This window comes from Pinus tabuliformis, chromosome 9 (assembly GCF_031772625.1).
Source record: "Pinus tabuliformis cultivar Carrire ecotype Pingquan chromosome 9, CPIR1, whole genome shotgun sequence".
Classification (NCBI taxonomy): domain Eukaryota; kingdom Viridiplantae; phylum Streptophyta; class Pinopsida; order Pinales; family Pinaceae; genus Pinus; species Pinus tabuliformis.
In genome coordinates, this window is record NC_142307.1 from 1,116,900,145 (window position 1) to 1,116,919,428 (window position 19,284).

The 19,284-nt window shown below is 37.2% G+C and overlaps 2 protein-coding genes across 5 annotated transcripts; both read left to right on the forward strand.

Annotated features, from left to right (window-relative positions):
* The first annotated feature begins 8 nt into the window (after positions 1-8).
* On the forward strand, positions 9-5,916 carry LOC149152576 (malate dehydrogenase, mitochondrial-like). The gene is made up of 5 exons (XM_089443529.1): positions 9-305; positions 2,476-2,649; positions 5,040-5,208; positions 5,567-5,628; positions 5,785-5,916. Exons 1-5 carry the CDS (start codon positions 111-113, stop codon positions 5,914-5,916), a joined length of 732 nt encoding a protein of 243 aa, XP_089299655.1. The 5' UTR covers positions 9-110.
* LOC149152577 (malate dehydrogenase, mitochondrial-like) lies at positions 5,044-18,644 on the forward strand. Of its 4 annotated transcripts, none has more exons than XR_016263065.1 (9): positions 5,044-5,208; positions 5,567-5,628; positions 5,785-5,912; positions 8,986-9,159; positions 11,512-11,680; positions 12,039-12,100; positions 12,257-12,384; positions 15,457-15,630; positions 18,499-18,636. XR_016263065.1 is itself a non-coding variant. In XM_089441295.1 (8 exons), the coding sequence occupies exons 4-8, from the start codon at positions 8,998-9,000 to the stop codon at positions 18,506-18,508; spliced, it is 531 nt and encodes a 176-aa protein (XP_089297421.1). In that variant the 5' UTR covers positions 5,044-5,208; positions 5,567-5,628; positions 5,785-5,912; positions 8,986-8,997; the 3' UTR covers positions 18,509-18,644. The 4 variants fall into 4 exon arrangements, 2 of the variants coding, with proteins under 2 accessions (XP_089297421.1, XP_089297422.1); XR_016263066.1 differs by lacking the exon at positions 18,499-18,636 and adding an exon at positions 16,468-16,595; XM_089441295.1 differs by lacking the exon at positions 15,457-15,630 and having other exon boundaries at positions 18,499-18,644.
* The last annotated feature ends 640 nt before the right edge of the window (positions 18,645-19,284 follow it).

Below are 19,284 nucleotides of genomic sequence, written 5' to 3' on the forward strand. Positions count from 1 at the left end.
CAGCTTGCATTCTTTCAGTGTTACCAGCGGCAAAAATGAGTTCTGCAATGCGATGATTGGTGGGATCTGCACTGAAGAATGCATCATCTTCTTCTTTCAAAACTAATGTTATGCCGAGAAGGTTTTATTCGAGTGGTGGAAGTCCGCCACGCAAGGTTGTTGTGTTGGGAGTTGCTGGGGGTTTCGGGCAGCCATTGGCTCTTCTGATGAAACTCAATCCTCTGGTGTCAAAGTTGGCGCTCTATGATATCGCTGGCACTCCAGGTGTGGCTGCAGATGTCGGCCACATCAACAGCCGTGCTGAGGTGGGTTCCTCTTTTCCTACCGCGTTTTCTTCGTTCTCTGTATGCTGGATCTATTCTCTCTGCGAACGATAGAGATGTTTTGATTTTAGTTTCAAGGGATCTCCATTGGGATCGATCGTACGACGACCCACTTGGTAGGATCTACTTTTCGTTAGTGTTTTACCTGTTATTAGTTCTTTGATTTTACGTTTCTGATATTGTCCATGGTCAGATAATTTATTTATTTTGGTAAGCACCTATTTTTTTAAAGGAACCAGGCCTTATACCAGGCTTAGACTCCACTACTATAACCTGTCAAGGTCTCTGGGATTCTTCGAATGTGGAATTTATTCTTTTGGCCACATTTTTGCAGGAAATATGCCTTCCGGGGCTTTTGAACGTGGGTTTGAGCCCTGAAAGCGCAATGATTTAATTTCTTAAACACAACCCAATTCACGTTAATGGTCAACTCAATTCACTTTCATGGTCAGTTTGTAAATGTGTTTGTGCATATTTTGATTGATGAAAAAAAGCACCTAGATATTTATTTCGTGGAAATCCATGGCTGCATCATGTGCACCTACTCGATTAGGGTTTTTAATTTTATGGATCTAGGTGACATTTGGCCCAACAATCCATTGAAGCAACGCCCATCGCATTGTCATTCTAAAACGATTGTATTGTACACCGTGAATATTGGATTTGACTATACCTGACATTCTTTGGGCCATTTCAAAAGAGGCAGATATTGAGGGCTACATTATTATTATTTTTGATTGTTTTCTTGTTGGCAAATGTCTTTCTGTTAACATAGTGGGTTTTGCCCTCATTGTAGATGCTACAAACATAGAATCTCTATTCCACCAATTTCATGCAGGATTTGCACCTGATCTTGTCTGTTGAATCTCAATATGGTAGTTAACTCTGATGGTGAGATAATGCCGCAACATACTTCTAAGAGGGCACTGAAAGTGCTATGATTTAACTACTTGACTACAATCTGCCTGACATTTATGGCTAGATTGAAATTTGGGTTGTGCTTATTATTATTATTAGCAGTAGTAGTATTTGCTATTGATAGGAGAAGGTTGAAATTGAGGTTGGGCTCACTATTATTGTTTTTGTTTGGTCAAGGCCTTTTGACTGGCGTGGGTGAAACACCTTAATTGCATCTATTCATCAAAGTCACGCATGACTTGCAGGTGGGATCATCTGTGCAAACCTCAATAGCACAGGGGTCATCATTAACAGCACCTCTGCATTATCATTGAACTGGTGTTTATCACGTTAACCCGACTTCATATTTTGGAATGACATGGGCAGCCGCATTATCATGGGAATATGCCTCCTGGGTTTTGAACCTGGGTCATCCTCATGACAAGCACCCTACAACTTGCCACTAAACCACAGCCCAATGGACGAGGTAGTTCATATTTTTTTGATGAAAAGTGCATCTATATTTTTAGCAGAATCCACGGCTGGATCATATGCCTCTGCTTAATAGGACTTTTTGATCTGATGGATCTAAGTCATACTTGGCCTAATGACTACTTAGAAGTTAGAATAGTCTCATTGCATTGTCAATTTGTTATTTTGTGAGGATTGAATTGATGACCCTCTGCATATTGGATTTGCCTCTATATCCAACCTTTTTGGGGTCATTTAGATTTGCCTCTTTATCCATGAGTAGATTAAATCAAAATAGTCTTCGCAGCGTAAATTAAACTAAGGTTGAATAAACTCCCTAAAGTGGCTTGTGAGATGCTAATTATTTATCACAGCATCACTTTTATACCTGGATTGGATAAGACTATACCCTGATTGAAATGTTGTATACCTGGATTGGACAAGATTATACCCTGATTGAAACGTGGGTTGGTATAGGTCTTCAATCTCCTACGAGCATAATCATTGCTTTTGGTGCTCTATCTCCTCGGTAAAAGCCAAAAGGTGGATTTTACTATAGAATACAAATAATCCTATTCTTTTTCACTATGAGGAGGACATACCATTGCTTGGGTCATGGAACAAGGATAACAAGTTTTACTTCTTTTGGAACTTTGCGATAATAATTTCTTTTCTTATTTTTTGGTCTACATATTTATCATTTAATTTGGTACTGCCATATTGATTTTATCATGCTTGTGTCACGACCTTGTCAGTAATTCACAGCAGTGTGACCTGGGTGCAGGTTGCAGGATATATGGGAGAGGAACAACTTGGCACGGCATTGGAGAATGCAGATGTTGTGATCATTCCTGCTGGTGTGCCTCGAAAACCTGGCATGACCCGTGATGATCTCTTCAACATCAATGCAGGGACTGTTAAATCTCTTTGCTCTGTAATTGCAAAATACTGCCCAGAGGTAAGTTGTCATGATTTATGATCTTCTTTGAAGTTTTTGTTTTCATGCGATTTTCTTATTGACTATTTCATAGGAATAAGCATGACGTTCATTGTAAGTTGCTTTGTTGAAGGCTTTGTATGTTTGAGATCTATAGAGATGGAAATATATACAAATACATATTTGCAAGAATCTTTAAGCAAGTTGTTGATCTAGATTTACATATTATTCTTGTATATAATCAATTCTACTGGAGAGGTTAACGAAGCTTGAAGACTTCTTTGAGTCAAACGAATAGGTGATTGACTCATTATTGACTCTTTATTTAGACAAATTGCAGCTAACTTTTGCCCATAAGAAGGAAATACTAATTGAAATGAACTTAAGAGTAATTAGCTGTGTAGTCCAATGCAAGTTTGCAGCCACTGTTAAAGCCCTGTTATTCTTGTTTCTCCTCTTGTAGTTAGTAACTTAGCTTTTGGACTTTTGAGAAAATTGACATATGAATATCAATATAAAAAATATCCTTGGTCTTCTATTTAACTGTGCACAAATCCACTTGATCACGAGGTATCCTCTATAACATTATATATTACATACAATTAGTATGTACTACCATTAGTGTGGCAAGTTAATAGATAAAGAAGTATTTTTCACAATTATTTGTTTTGTTCATGTACTGGTGTGTGTGTACAGTATGTATAGTCATAGTATTAAAAACCGCTCAGAAAAACCGGTAACCGGTCAAACCGGTCGGTTAGCTAGCTGGCCGGTCCGAACCGGCCTAAAAACCCGGTCAGCCTCTGCATTTGCCCGATTTTTGGCCCTAACTGGTGAAAATCAGCGGTTTAGGACGAAACCGGCCGGTTTGTATCAAAACGGCCGGTTCTGTCCTAAACCGGCCGGTTTGTATCAAAACGGCCGGTTCTGTCCTAAACCGGCCGGTTTTAGGCACGCCCAGCAAAACATCAACATACAGAGAGGACAAGAGCACTGCAGCCATCTCCTTTTCTCGATCATGCCTATCCATTGCCATGGAGATAAGTTTTTTAACAAAATAATGGTGATAGCTCGGGCAGCCCAGATCAGAAAGATCAGCAGCTGCTGAAGCCACATCGTCAGTAGCGAAATATTCCTTTATTATTGACCTAACTTTTCCCTTGTATTCCTCCAGAGACTCGGATACAGTTTTACCCACCAGTTGGTGAGATGATTTTAACTTCAATCCTAGTCGGATGCATCTCCATCGTTAATTAACAAAAACATGGTTACATTTTTGCATTCAATGGACACTTTCTGAATAACTTCCAAAGTTCCAAGTTCAATCCATTGTTTGGTGAAATTTTCAAAATGGGTTCAATACAAGAGCATCAGCAGAAGACTAAATTCTAATATCAAAGCAGAGTAGATCAATCACATCATATGGTTTTTTTCCAGAACGGGTTCTCTGCACAAGAATCATAAACAAGAGTAATAGTGTGTCAATGAGTGGCTCCATTTGAGCATCCTGTTGCATCCATGTCTAAGAATAGCAGCATCAGACTTGAATTCCAGGAAATCTTTCAACGATACTTCCATATGGGACAGTATAACATAATTTTTAGAGAACAGATCCTATACAATCATCACCAATAGTAAGAGGGACACTAATGAGAAAGCAGTACGGTGCCATGGAATTTTCAGTTAATCTGTCATGATGGCAACAGCTCAGCCTTGAAATTAAAGGCACTCTCTCCACACTTCCGTATGCTACAATCCATACTGCGTGAATTTTAACACAACTGGTGATTTTCTGAAAATTGGTCCCATGCACAAGAAGCATCATCTACAGAAGAACAATAATGACAAAAGTACAGTGATTTTCACGAACAGGTCCCAAATCTATGTAAACAAGTTTCAGTTCACCAGATAGGACCTCGGGCAGGGCATTTAGGCACAAGTAACTACTAACAGATCAACATATATCAAAGCTTACAAGTTAGTAGTAACTACTTAGAAACAACTCCAAGAACCTGGCAGTATATTCTTCATCTATCAGTTGCCCGAGTTTGAGCTCATAGAAATCTTTGGCCGCCTTATCATATTATTCCTAATATAGATACATCTTAAAAATAGTTTTGTTTCAGTAAAAATTAATTATTTAATGTATTTTTTTTAAAACCGATTCATTTAGACCAAACCAGTCCCGGTTAGACCGGTTCCGGTCGGTAAACCGGTTCATTAGGTGGACCGGTTCCGGTTTTAAAAACACTGTATAGTATATTGTTACATATTATATAGATAGAGATATGGAGAGGGGGGAGAGTGTACTGGATAATGTTTTCCTTCTATCAAGAATGGTATATTTGGATTCAAGAAATCATCTAGAATTGGTTTTTATGGCATTGCTGAGGACTTGATATCCATGGCAGGCAATTGTAAATATCATCAGCAATCCTGTAAATTCTACTGTACCAATAGCTGCTGAGGTTTTTAAGAAGGCAGGGACCTATAATGAAAAGAAACTCTTTGGTGTTACTACTCTTGATGTTGTCCGTGCAAAGACGTTCTATGCTTCAAAAGCAGGAGTTCCTGTTGAAGGTATTTAAAATTCTGGCTTGTTATGCTTAGCTACTCTCAAATATTTAGTATTCTGTACAATATTATTTTTTATAATTTAATCATGAAATATGCATCCTAGGCAAACATGCCAGGCACTTCTCCTCATTTCAAGGATGGTATCATAGGGCTCAAGGCCATCAGAAATATAGTCAGCTCAAGATGTCACTTGAGGGAATTGAACCCGGGTGGGAAGGATAACAGTCTTTGCACACAACCATCTGGGCTAGACCCAATACATGATATGCTGCAGGATCTTACCAACATCATGCTTTTTTTAACATTAGATACAATTCTCAGTTTTATGTTTGTTGTTGATGTCATCCTATACTGTCTGCAGAAGTTGATGTTCCTGTTGTAGGTGGACATGCGGGTGTTACAATTCTTCCACTTTTTTCACATGTATATGACTTTGTTGGATCCTCATCTTGAGTTTGTTCTTTACTCTTGGATATTAGAAGATTAATTTATCAAAGATAAAATGAGATCATAATTACCTACCCTTCAATACAGTTAAAAAGGGAACTAACACTTTTTTGTTTTGATAAAAAAAATTAGGCAACACCAAAGCCAAACTCTGTATTGTCTGAGGAGGACATTAAAGCCTTGACAAAGCGCACACAGGATGGAGGAACTGAAGTTGTTGAAGCAAAAGCAGGGAAAGGTTCAGCCACACTGTCTATGGCGTAAGTTTATGTTTTGGTCCTCTATAGTGGCTAATATGCATTCATATCTTTTGAATGTTTTTTTATTCTTATGTGACTGTCTAGAGTGCTGAATTTTTCATCTTGATGCAATATTTGGAGTCAGATAATCTTATCATGGTGTGTGCTTCATGATTTCATGCTTGGCATGCAACATGATTTCATGCTTGATAAGTACCTAATCTGAGATTCACTGTCAGTGAGAATATGGCATGAAGGAGATTCTTTCTCTTTATCTGAATCTTGTACTTCATACATTTGCATGTCTCAAATCTTTTTCCTTAAGCTTAGGTACTTATCCTACATGAAATCATGTAGCATGCATGTCTCAAATCTTTTCCCTTAGGCTTTCTCATTTGTGTGAAACTCAGCGGGTGCTTTTAACCTGTGAGGTTTGACCGATGGATTGTTGCCTTTCATTTACCTTAGTTTGATTGAAATGTTCAGAGTTAATCTAGATTCTGCATGCAAAGATCCTTCCCTAAGAAAAGCCATGAGTCTCTTCAAGGATGTTATTCCTTCTTAAACATAAGATATGTCAAATGGATCCCGCAAAAGTTGTGTGCTTGATGATGGGTAAATCTGGGTATGAGATTTACAAATTTGCACTTACATGTATGCCTGTGGTTGCAATTCACAGATAGGCGCATAGCATCCATTCATTACCTCATCTTGAGCATTTGAGCATGTTTCATGCAAAAAACATTGCTGGTCAGTTAAATCCATTAGTTGAAAACTTGGAAGTGAAGAGTAGTGTTGTAGTCTTCTCTATGTTGATGAATGCTTTTTGAGACTTCAAAATGTTTAGACATGCAATTCCTTTTTCATCTTGCTCCTGTGTTCTCAAATTTTTTTTTCCACTGTTTTTTAAGGCCAAATATAAACCATGGGATATATATTTTTCCTACCGTGTTTTTTTCGTTCTCTGTATGCTGGATCTGTTCTCTCTGCGAACGATAGAGATGTTTTGATTTTAGTTTCAAGGGATCTCCATTGGGATCGATCGTACGACGACCCACTTGGTAGGATCTACTTTTCGTTAGTGTTTTACCTGTTATTAGTTCTTTGATTTTACGTTTCTGATATTGTCCATGGTCAGATAATTTATTTATTTTGGTAAGCGCCTATTTTTTTAAAGGAACCAGGCCTTATACCAGGCTTAGACTCCACTGCTATAACCTGTCAAGGTCTCTGGGATTCTTCGAATGTGGAATTTATTCTTTTGGCCACATTTTTGCAGGAAATATGCCTTCCGGGGCTTTTGAACGTGGGTTTGAGCCCTGAAAGCGCAATGATTTAATTTCTTAAACACAACCCAATTCACGTTAATGGTCAACTCAATTCACTTTCATGGTCAGTTTGTAAATGTGTTTGTGCATATTTTGATTGATGAAAAAAAGAACCTAGATATTTATTTCGTGGAAATACATGGCTGCATCATGTGCACCTACTCGATTAGGGTTTTTAATTTTATGGATCTAGGTGACATTTGGCCCAACAATCCATTGAAGCAATGCCCATCGCATTGTCATTCTAAAACGATTGTATTGTACACCGTGAATATTGGATTTGACTATACCTGACATTCTTTGGGCCATTTCAAAAGAGGCAGATATTGAGGGCTACATTATTATTATTTTTTATTGTTTTCTTGTTGGCAAATGTCTTTCTGTTAACATAGTGGGTTTTGCCCTCATTGTAGATGCTACAAACATAGAATCTCTATTCCACCAATTTCATGCAGGATTTGCACCTGATCTTGTCTGTTGAATCTCAATATGGTAGTTAACTCCGATGGTGAGATAATGCCGCAACATACTTCTAAGAGGGCACTGAAAGTGCTATGATTTAACTACTTGACTACAATCTGCCTGACATTTATGGCTAGATTGAAATTTGGGCTGTGCTTATTATTATTAGCAGTAGTAGTATTTGCTATTGATAGGAGAAGGTTGAAATTGAGGTTGGGGTCACTATTATTGTTTTTGTTTGGTCAAGGCCTTTTGACTGGCGTGGGTGAAACACCTTAATTGCATCTATTCATCAAAGTCACGCATGACTTGCAGGTGGGCTCATCTGTGCAAACCTCAATAGCACAGGGGTCATCATTAACAGCACCTCTGCATTATCATTGAACTGGTGTTTATCACGTTAACCCGACTTCATATTTTGGAATGACATGGGCAGCCGCATTATCATGGGAATATGCCTCCTGGGTTTTGAACCTGGGTCATCCTCATGACAAGCACCCTACAACTTGCCACTAAACCACAGCCCAATGGACGAGGTAGTTCATATTTTTTTGATGAAAAGTGCATCTATATTTTTAGCAGAATCCACGGCTGGATCATATGCCTCTGCTTAATAGGACTTTTTGATCTGATGGATCTAAGTCATACTTGGCCTAATGACTACTTAGAAGTTAGAATAGTTTCATTGCATTGTCAATTTGTTATTTTGTGAGGATTGAATTGATGACCCTCTGCATATTGGATTTGCCTCTATATCCAACCTTTTTGGGGTCATTTAGATTTGCCTCTTTATCCATGAGTAGATTAAATCAAAATAGTCTTCGCAGCGTAAATTAAACTAAGGTTGAATAAACTCCCTAAAGTGGCTTGTGAGATGCTAATTATTTATCACAGCATCACTTTTATACCTGGATTGGATAAGACTATACCCTGATTGAAATGTTGTATACCTGGATTGGACAAGATTATACCCTGATTGAAACGTGGGTTGGTATAGGTCTTCAATCTCCTACGAGCATAATCATTGCTTTTGGTTCTCTATCTCCTCGGTAAAAGCCAAAAGGTGGATTTTACTATAGAATACAAATAATCCTATTCTTTTTCACTATGAGGAGGACATACCATTGCTTGGGTCATGGAACAAGGATAACAAGTTTTACTTCTTTTGGAACTTTGCGATAATAATTTCTTTTCTTATTTTTTGGTCTACATATTTATCATTTAATTTGGTACTGCCATATTGATTTTATCATGCTTGTGTCACGACCTTGTCAGTAATTCACAGCAGTGTGACCTGGGTGCAGGTTGCAGGATATATGGGAGAGGAACAACTTGGCACGGCATTGGAGAATGCAGATGTTGTGATCATTCCTGCTGGTGTGCCTCGAAAACCTGGCATGACCCGTGATGATCTCTTCAACATCAATGCAGGGACTGTTAAATCTCTTTGCTCTGTAATTGCAAAATACTGCCCAGAGGTAAGTTGTCATGATTTATGATCTTCTTTGAAGTTTTTGTTTTCATGCGATTTTCTTATTGACTATTTCATAGGAATAAGCATGACGTTCATTGTAAGTTGCTTTGTTGAAGGCTTTGTATGTTTGAGATCTATAGAGATGGAAATATATACAAATACATATTTGCAAGAATCTTTAAGCAAGTTGTTGATCTAGATTTACATATTATTCTTGTATATAATCAATTCTACTGGAGAGGTTAACGAAGCTTGAAGACTTCTTTGAGTCAAACGAATAGGTGATTGACTCATTATTGACTCTTTATTTAGACAAATTGCAGCTAACTTTTGCCCATAAGAAGGAAATACTAATTGAAATGAACTTAAGAGTAATTAGCTGTGTAGTCCAATGCAAGTTTGCAGCCACTGTTAAAGCCCTGTTATTCTTGTTTCTCCTCTTGTAGTTAGTAACTTAGCTTTTGGACTTTTGAGAAAATTGGCATATGAATATCAATATAAAAAATATCCTTGGTCTTCTATTTAACTGTGCACAAATCCACTTGATCACGAGGTATCCTCTATAACATTATATATTACATACAATCAGTATGTACTACCATTAGTGTGGCAAGTTAATAGATAAAGAAGTATGTTTCACAATTATTTGTTTTGTTCATGTACTGGTGTGTGTGTACAGTATGTATAGTCATAGTTTTAAAAACCGCTCAGAAAAACCGGTAACCGGTCAAACCGGCCGGTTAGCTAGCTGGCCGGTCCGAACCGGCCTAAAAACCCGGTCAGCCTCTGCATTTGCCCGATTTTTGGCCCTAACCGGTGAAAACCGGCCGGTTTAGGACGGAACCGGCCGGTTTGTATCAAACCGGCCGGTTCTGTCCTAAACCGGCCGGTTTTAGGCACGCCCAGCAAAACATCAGCATACAGAGAGGACAAGAGCACTGCAGCCATCTCCTTTTCTCGGTCATGCCTATCCATTGCCATGGAGATAAGTTTTTTAACAAAATAATGGTGATAGCTCGGGCAGCCCAGATCAGAAAGATCAGCAGCTGCTGAAGCCACATCGTCAGTAGCGAAATATTCCTTTATTATTGACCCAACTTTTCCCTTGTATTCCTCCAGAGACTCGGATACAGTTTTACCCACCAGTTGGTGAGATGATTTTAACTTCAATCCTAGTCGGATGCATCTCCATCATTAATTAACAAAAACATGGTTACATTTTTGCATTCAATGGACACTTTCTGAATAACTTCCAAAGTTCCAAGTGCAATCCATTGTTTGGTGAAATTTTCAAAATGGGTTCAATACAAGAGCATCAGCAGAAGACTAAATTCTAATATCAAAGCAGAGTAGATCAATCACATCATATGGTTTTTTTCCAGAACGGGTTCTCTGCACAAGAATCATAAACAGGAGTAACAGTGTGTCAATGAGTGGCTCCATTTGAGCATCCTGTTGCATCCATGTCTAAGAATAGCAGCATCAGACTTGAATTCCAGGAAATCTTTCAACGATACTTCCATATGGGACAGTATAACATAATTTTTAGAGAACAGATCCTATACAATCATCACCAATAGTAAGAGGGACACTAATGAGAAAGCAGTGCGGTGCCATGGAATTTTCAGTTAATCTGTCATGATGGCAACAGCTCAGCCTTGAAATTAAAGGCACTCTCTCCACACTTCCGTATGCTACAATCCATACTGCGTGAATTTTAACACAACTGGTGATTTTCTGAAAATTGGTCCCATGCACAAGAAGCATCATCTACAGAAGAACAATAATGACAAAAGTACAGTGATTTTCACGAACAGGTCCCAAATCTATGTAAACAAGTTTCAGTTCACCAGATAGGACCTCGGGCAGGGCATTTAGGCACAAGTAACTACTAACAGATCAACATATATCAAAGCTTACAAGTTAGTAGTAACTACTTAGAAACAACTCCAAGAACCTGGCAGTATATTCTTCATCTATCAGTTGCCCGAGTTTGAGCTCATAGAAATCTTTGGCCGCCTTATCATATTATTCCTAATATAGATACATCTTAAAAATAGTTTTGTTTCAGTAAAAATTAATTATTTAATGTATTTTTTTTAAAACCGATTCATTTAGACCAAACCAGTCCCGGTTAGACCGGTTCCGATCGGTAAACCGGTTCATTAGGTGGACCGGTTCCGGTTTTAAAAACACTGTATAGTATATTGTTACATATTATATAGATAGAGATATGGAGAGGGGGGAGAGTGTACTGGATAATGTTTTCCTTCTATCAAGAATGGTATATTTGGATTCAAGAAATCATCTAGAATTGGTTTTTATGGCATTGCTGAGGACTTGATATCCATGGCAGGCAATTGTAAATATCATCAGCAATCCTGTAAATTCTACTGTACCAATAGCTGCTGAGGTTTTTAAGAAGGCATGGACCTATAATGAAAAGAAACTCTTTGGTGTTACTACTCTTGATGTTGTCCGTGCAAAGACGTTCTATGCTTCAAAAGCAGGAGTTCCTGTTGAAGGTATTTAAAATTCTGGCTTGTTATGCTTAGCTACTCTCAAATATTTAGTATTCTGTACAATATTATTTTTTATAATTTAATCATGAAATATGCATCCTAGGCAAACATGCCAGGCACTTCTCCTCATTTCAAGGATGGTATCATAGGGCTCAAGGCCATCAGAAATATAGTCAGCTCAAGATGTCACTTGAGGGAATTGAACCCGGGTGGGAAGGATAACAGTCTTTGCACACAACCATCTGGGCTAGACCCAATACATGATATGCTGCAGGATCTTACCAACATCATGCTTTTTTTAACATTAGATACAATTCTCAATTTTATGTTTGTTGTTGATGTCATCCTATACTGTCTGCAGAAGTTGATGTTCCTGTTGTAGGTGGACATGCGGGTGTTACAATTCTTCCACTTTTTTCACATGTATATGACTTTGTTGGATCCTCATCTTGAGTTTGTTCTTTACTCTTGGATATTAGAAGATTAATTTATCAAAGATAAAATGAGATCATAATTACCTACCCTTCAATACAGTTAAAAAGGGAACTAACACTTTTTTGTTTTGATAAAAAAATTTAGGCAACACCAAAGCCAAACTCTGTATTGTCTGAGGAGGACATTAAAGCCTTGACAAAGCGCACACAGGATGGAGGAACTGAAGTTGTTGAAGCAAAAGCAGGGAAAGGTTCAGCCACACTGTCTATGGCGTAAGTTTATGTTTTGGTCCTCTATAGTGGCTAATATGCATTCATATCTTTTGAATGTTTTTTTATTCTTATGTGACTGTCTAGAGTGCTGAATTTTTCATCTTGATGCAATATTTGGAGTCAGATAATCTTATCATGGTGTGTGCTTCATGATTTCATGCTTGGCATGCAACATGATTTCATGCTTGATAAGTACCTAATCTGAGATTCACTGTCAGTGAGAATATGGCATGAAGGAGCTTCTTTCTCTTTATCTGAATCTTGTACTTCATACATTTGCATGTCTCAAATCTTTTTCCTTAAGCTTAGGTACTTATCCTACATGAAATCATGTAGCATGCATGTCTCAAATCTTTTCCCTTAGGCTTTCTCATTTGTGTGAAACTCAGCGGGTGCTTTTAACCTGTGAGGTTTGACCGATGGATTGTTGCCTTTCATTTACCTTAGTTTGATTGAAATGTTCAGAGTTAATCTAGATTCTGCATGCAAAGATCCTTCCCTAAGAAAAGCCATGAGTCTCTTCAAGGATGTTATTCCTTCTTAAACATAAGATATGTCAAATGGATCCCGCAAAAGTTGTGTGCTTGATGATGGGTAAATCTGGGTATGAGATTTACAAATTTGCACTTACATGTATGCCTGTGGTTGCAATTCACAGATAGGCGCATAGCATCCATTCATTACCTCATCTTGAGCATTTGAGCATGGTTCATGCAAAAAACATTGCTGGTCAGTTAAATCCATTAGTTGAAAACTTGGAAGTGAAGAGTAGTGTTGTAGTCTTCTCTATGTTGATGAATGCTTTTTGAGACTTCAAAATGTTTAGACATGCAATTCCTTTTTCATCTTGCTCCTGTGTTCTCAAATTTTTTTTTCCACTGTTTTTTAAGGCCAAATATAAACCATGGGATATATATTTTTCCTACCGTGTTTTTTTCGTTCTCTGTATGCTGGATCTGTTCTCTCTGCGAACGATAGAGATGTTTTGATTTTAGTTTCAAGGGATCTCCATTGGGATCGATCGTACGACGACCCACTTGGTAGGATCTACTTTTCGTTAGTGTTTTACCTGTTATTAGTTCTTTGATTTTACGTTTCTGATATTGTCCATGGTCAGATAATTTATTTATTTTGGTAAGCGCCTATTTTTTTAAAGGAACCAGGCCTTATACCAGGCTTAGACTCCACTGCTATAACCTGTCAAGGTCTCTGGGATTCTTCGAATGTGGAATTTATTCTTTTGGCCACATTTTTGCAGGAAATATGCCTTCCGGGGCTTTTGAACGTGGGTTTGAGCCCTGAAAGCGCAATGATTTAATTTCTTAAACACAACCCAATTCACGTTAATGGTCAACTCAATTCACTTTCATGGTCAGTTTGTAAATGTGTTTGTGCATATTTTGATTGATGAAAAAAAGAACCTAGATATTTATTTCGTGGAAATACATGGCTGCATCATGTGCACCTACTCGATTAGGGTTTTTAATTTTATGGATCTAGGTGACATTTGGCCCAACAATCCATTGAAGCAATGCCCATCGCATTGTCATTCTAAAACGATTGTATTGTACACCGTGAATATTGGATTTGACTATACCTGACATTCTTTGGGCCATTTCAAAAGAGGCAGATATTGAGGGCTACATTATTATTATTTTTTATTGTTTTCTTGTTGGCAAATGTCTTTCTGTTAACATAGTGGGTTTTGCCCTCATTGTAGATGCTACAAACATAGAATCTCTATTCCACCAATTTCATGCAGGATTTGCACCTGATCTTGTCTGTTGAATCTCAATATGGTAGTTAACTCCGATGGTGAGATAATGCCGCAACATACTTCTAAGAGGGCACTGAAAGTGCTATGATTTAACTACTTGACTACAATCTGCCTGACATTTATGGCTAGATTGAAATTTGGGCTGTGCTTATTATTATTAGCAGTAGTAGTATTTGCTATTGATAGGAGAAGGTTGAAATTGAGGTTGGGGTCACTATTATTGTTTTTGTTTGGTCAAGGCCTTTTGACTGGCGTGGGTGAAACACCTTAATTGCATCTATTCATCAAAGTCACGCATGACTTGCAGGTGGGCTCATCTGTGCAAACCTCAATAGCACAGGGGTCATCATTAACAGCACCTTTGCATTATCATTGAACTGGTGTTTATCACGTTAACCCGACTTCATATTTTGGAATGACATGGGCAGCCGCATTATCATGGGAATATGCCTCCTGGGTTTTGAACCTGGGTCATCCTCATGACAAGCACCCTACAACTTGCCACTAAACCACAGCCCAATGGACGAGGTAGTTCATATTTTTTTGATGAAAAGTGCATCTATATTTTTAGCAGAATCCACGGCTGGATCATATGCCTCTGCTTAATAGGACTTTTTGATCTGATGGATCTAAGTCATACTTGGCCTAATGACTACTTAGAAGTTAGAATAGTCTCATTGCATTGTCAATTTGTTATTTTGTGAGGATTGAATTGATGACCCTCTGCATATTGGATTTGCCTCTATATCCAACCTTTTTGGGGTCATTTAGATTTGCCTCTTTATCCATGAGTAGATTAAATCAAAATAGTCTTCGCAGCGTAAATTAAACTAAGGTTGAATAAACTCCCTAAAGTGGCTTGTGAGATGCTAATTATTTATCACAGCATCACTTTTATACCTGGATTGGATAAGACTATACCTGATTGAAATGTCGTATACCTGGATTGGACAAGATTATACCCTGATTGAAACGTGGGTTGGTATAGGTCTTCAATCTCCTACGAGCATAATCATTGCTTTTGGTGCTCTATCTCCTCGGTAAAAGCCAAAAGGTGGATTTTACTATAGAATACAAATAATCCTATTCTTGTTCACTATGAGGAGGACATACCATTGCTTGGGTCATGGAACAAGGATAACAAGTTTTACTTCTTTTGGAACTTTGCGATAATAATTTCTTTTCTTATTTTTTGGTCTACATATTTATCATTTAATTTGGTACTGCCATATTGATTTTATCATGCTTGTGTCACGACCTTGTCAGTAATTCACAGCAGTGTGACCTGGGTGCAGGTTGCAGGATATATGGGAGAGGAACAACTTGGCACGGCATTGGAGAATGCAGATGTTGTGATCATTCCTGCTGGTGTGCCTCGAAATCCTGGCATGACCCGTGATGATCTCTTCAACATCAATGCAGGGATTGTTAAATCTCTTTGCTCTGCAATTGCAAAATACTGCCCAGAGGTAACTTGTCATGATTTATGATCTTCTTTGAAGTTTTTGTTTTCATGTGATTTTCTTATTGACTATTTCATAGGAATAAGCATGACGTTCATTGTAAGTTGCTTTGTCGAAGGCTTTGTATGTTTGAGATCTATAGAGATGGCAATATATACAAATACATATTTGCAAGAATCTTTAAGCAAGTTGTTGATCTAGATTTACATACTGTTCTTGTATATAATCAATTCTACTGGAGAGGTTAACGAAGCTTGAAGACTTCTTTGAGTCAAACGAATAGGTGATTGACTCATTATTGACTCTTTATTTAGACAAATTGCAGCTAACTTTTGCCCATAAGAAGGAAATACTAATTGAAATGAACTTAAGAGTAATTAGCTGTGTAGTCCAATGCAAGTTTGCAGCCACTGTTAAAGCCCTGTTATTCTTGTTTCTCCTCTTGTAGTTAGTAACTTAGCTTTTGGACTTTTGAAAAAATTGGCATATGAATATCAATATAAAAAATATCCTTGGTCTTCTATTTAACTGTGCACAAATCCACTTGATCACGAGGTATCCTCTATAACGTTATATATTACATACAATCAGTATGTACTACCATTAGTGTGGCAAGTTAATAGATAAAGAAGTATGTTTCACAATAATTTGTTTTGTTCATGTACTGGTGTGTGTGTACAGTATGTATAGTATATTGTTACATATTATATAGATAGAGATATGGAGAGGGGGGAGAGTGTACTGGATAATGTTTTCCTTCTATCAGGAATGGTATATTTGGATTCAAGAAATCATCTAGAATTGGTTTTTATGGCATTGCTGAGGACTTGATATCCATCGCAGGCAATTGTAAATATCATCAGCAATCCTGTAAATTCTATTGTACCAATAGCTGCTGAGGTTTTTAAGAAGGCAGGGACCTATAATGAAAAGAAACTCTTTGGTGTTACTACTCTTGATGTTGTCCGCACAAAGACGTTCTATGCTTCAAAAGCAGGAGTTCCTGTTGAAGGTATTTAAAATTCTGGCTTGTTATGCTTAGCTACTCTCAAATATTTAGTATTCTGTAAAATATTTTTATTTTTTATAATTTAATCATGAAATATGCATCCTGGGCAAACATGCCAGGCACTTCTCCTCATTTCAAGGATGGTATCATAGGGCTCAAGGCCATCAGAAATATAGTCAGCTCAAGATGTCACTTGAGGGAATTGAACCCGGTTGGGAAGGATAACAGTCTTTGCACACAACCATCTGGGCTAGACCCAATACATGATATGCTGCAGGATCTTACCAACATCATGCTTTTTTTAACATTAGATACAATTCTCAGTTTTATGTTTGTTGTTGATGTCATCCTATGCTGTCTGCAGAAGTTGATGTTCCTGTTGTAGGTGGACATGCGGGTGTTACAATTCTTCCACTTTTTTCACATGTACATGACTTTGTTGGATCCTCATCTTGAGTTTGTTCTTTACTCTTGGATATTAGAAGATTAATTTATCAAAGATAAAATGAGATCATAATTACCTACCCTTCAATACAGTTAAAAAGGGAACTAACACTTTTTTGTTTTGATAATTTTTTTAGGCAACACCAAAGCCAAACTCTGCATTGTCTGAGGAGGACATTATAGCCTTGACAAAGCGCACACAGGATGGAGGAACTGAAGTTGTTGAAGCTAAAGCAGGGAAAGGTTCAGCCACACTGTCTATGGCGTAAGTTTATGTTTTGGTCCTCTATAGTGGCTAATATGCATTCATATCTTTTGAATGTTTTTTTATTCTTATGTGACTGTCTAGAGTGCTGAATTTTTCATCTTGATGCAGTAGTTGGAGTCAGATAATCTTATCATGGTGTGTGCTTCATGATTTCATGCTTGATAAGTACCTAATCTGAGATTCACTGTCAGTGAGAATATGGCATGAAGGAGCTTCTTTCTCTTTATCTGAATCTTGTACTTCATACATTTGCATGTCTCAAATCTTTTGCCTTAAGCTTAGGTACTTATCCTACATGAAATCATGTAGCATGCATGTCTCAAATCTTTTCCCTTAGGCTTTCTCATTTGTGTGAAACTCAGCGGGTGCTTTTAACCTGTGAGGTTTGACCGATAGATTTTTGCCTTTCATTTACCTTAGTTTGATTGAAATGTTCAGAGTTAATCTAGATTCTGCATGCAAAGATCCTTCCCTAAGAAAAGCCATGAGTCTCTTCAAGGATGTTATTCCTTCTTAAACATAAGATATGTCAAATGGATCCCGCAAAAGTTGTGTGCTTGATGATGGGTAAATCTGGGTATGAGATTTACAAATTTGCACTTACATGTATGCTTGTGGTTGCAATTCACAGATAGGCGCATAGCATCCATTCATTACCTCATCTTGAGCATTTGAGCATGGTTCATGCAAAAAACATTGCTGGTCAGTTAAATCCATTAGTTGAAAACTTGGAAGTGAAGAGTAGTGTTGTAGTCTTCTCTATGTTGATGAATGCTTTTTGAGACTTCAAAACGTTTAGACATGCAATTCCTTTTTCATCTTGCTCCTGTGTTCTCAAATTTTATTTTTTCTACTGTTTTTTAAGGCCAAATATAAACCATGGGATATATATTTTTACCCTGAAGACCTCCAAATCATTTGGAAAAGGAGGTGCTGCAGCAAAAGAGATGGGTTGAATTTGTTGTTTGGATGGACTCTATGGTATGTAATCTTAGTTGGATTTCCAATATACTTTTAAACCATATTTTCATTTTATTTTTTAGTACTATTAGATATTATATCTTACCTCATTTTATGGTTAACATTGTATAACAAAAACATGCGTTGTGTTATGTAATTAATACTAACATGTAATATTGATTTTTTTTGTCAGAATGCTATAGGTAATGATTGCCAAGACGATGATCCAAATTATGTTCAACATATATCAGGAGATGATGAGGATGAGGATGAGGATGATGGTGGTGAAGGAGGAGATGATGATGATAGTTGCGGTGTTGGTGATGATGTGGATCAGAGTAATGAGGATGGTCAAGATGATCATGAGGATGATCTTGGTGGTGGTAGCTAGGCATGCACATGCATTGTTTTTTATGAAGAAATTATTGTGTAGAATGACATTGTTATGTTTAGATGGGTGTTGTGAATTTACCCTATATCAATGAGACATTTTGATTTTGTAATCATACGATGAGTTTGATTTATGTATGTTGTTAATTTATCGTAGAATAACGATATTCATGAAATATTTTGATTTGTTAATCATATTTGAATTTTAGTTGTTTTGATTTAAAATAATACTGATTTTATTAGTATTATGTTGCTATTTTATACATGTTTTGAAAATTGTTAATGACACATTGTTATTTTTTTGGATGGATGTTGTCAATTTCTCTTAAATTTCTTTACAAATGATTTTGAATTGTGATATCTGCTTTAATGATATTTAGAAACTATCATATATTTCACTATGAATCTATAAAGGGGGTCATATATGTAAAGAAAAATATACTCTATATAAGAAGTCAAATGCGGATGTAACCATGGATGCAAAATTGAAAGTAAAATTGGATGTTAAACTAGGAATTAATACAAAATGCAAACAATTGACATACAAAGTGTTTTAAATTAGAAGTGAAAAATTGTGCAATAGTTGACA

What these genes read in the sequence shown, in the direction of transcription:
- LOC149152576 (XM_089443529.1), top strand. Translation starts at nt 111, where the DNA reads ATGCCGAGAAGGTTTTATTCGAGTGGTGGAAGTCCGCCACGCAAGGTT. An exon ending in TTGCAAAATACTGCCCAGAG is followed by an intron (nt 2,650 to 5,039) that starts GTAAGTTGTCAT and finishes TATCCATGGCAG; the next exon opens with GCAATTGTAAATATCATCAG. An exon ending in TTCTTCCACTTTTTTCACAT is followed by an intron (nt 5,629 to 5,784) that starts GTATATGACTTT and finishes AAAAAAAATTAG; the next exon opens with GCAACACCAAAGCCAAACTC.
- LOC149152577 (XM_089441295.1), top strand. Translation starts at nt 8,998, where the DNA reads ATGGGAGAGGAACAACTTGGCACGGCATTGGAGAATGCAGATGTTGTG. An exon ending in TTGCAAAATACTGCCCAGAG is followed by an intron (nt 9,160 to 11,511) that starts GTAAGTTGTCAT and finishes TATCCATGGCAG; the next exon opens with GCAATTGTAAATATCATCAG. An exon ending in TTCTTCCACTTTTTTCACAT is followed by an intron (nt 12,101 to 12,256) that starts GTATATGACTTT and finishes AAAAAAATTTAG; the next exon opens with GCAACACCAAAGCCAAACTC.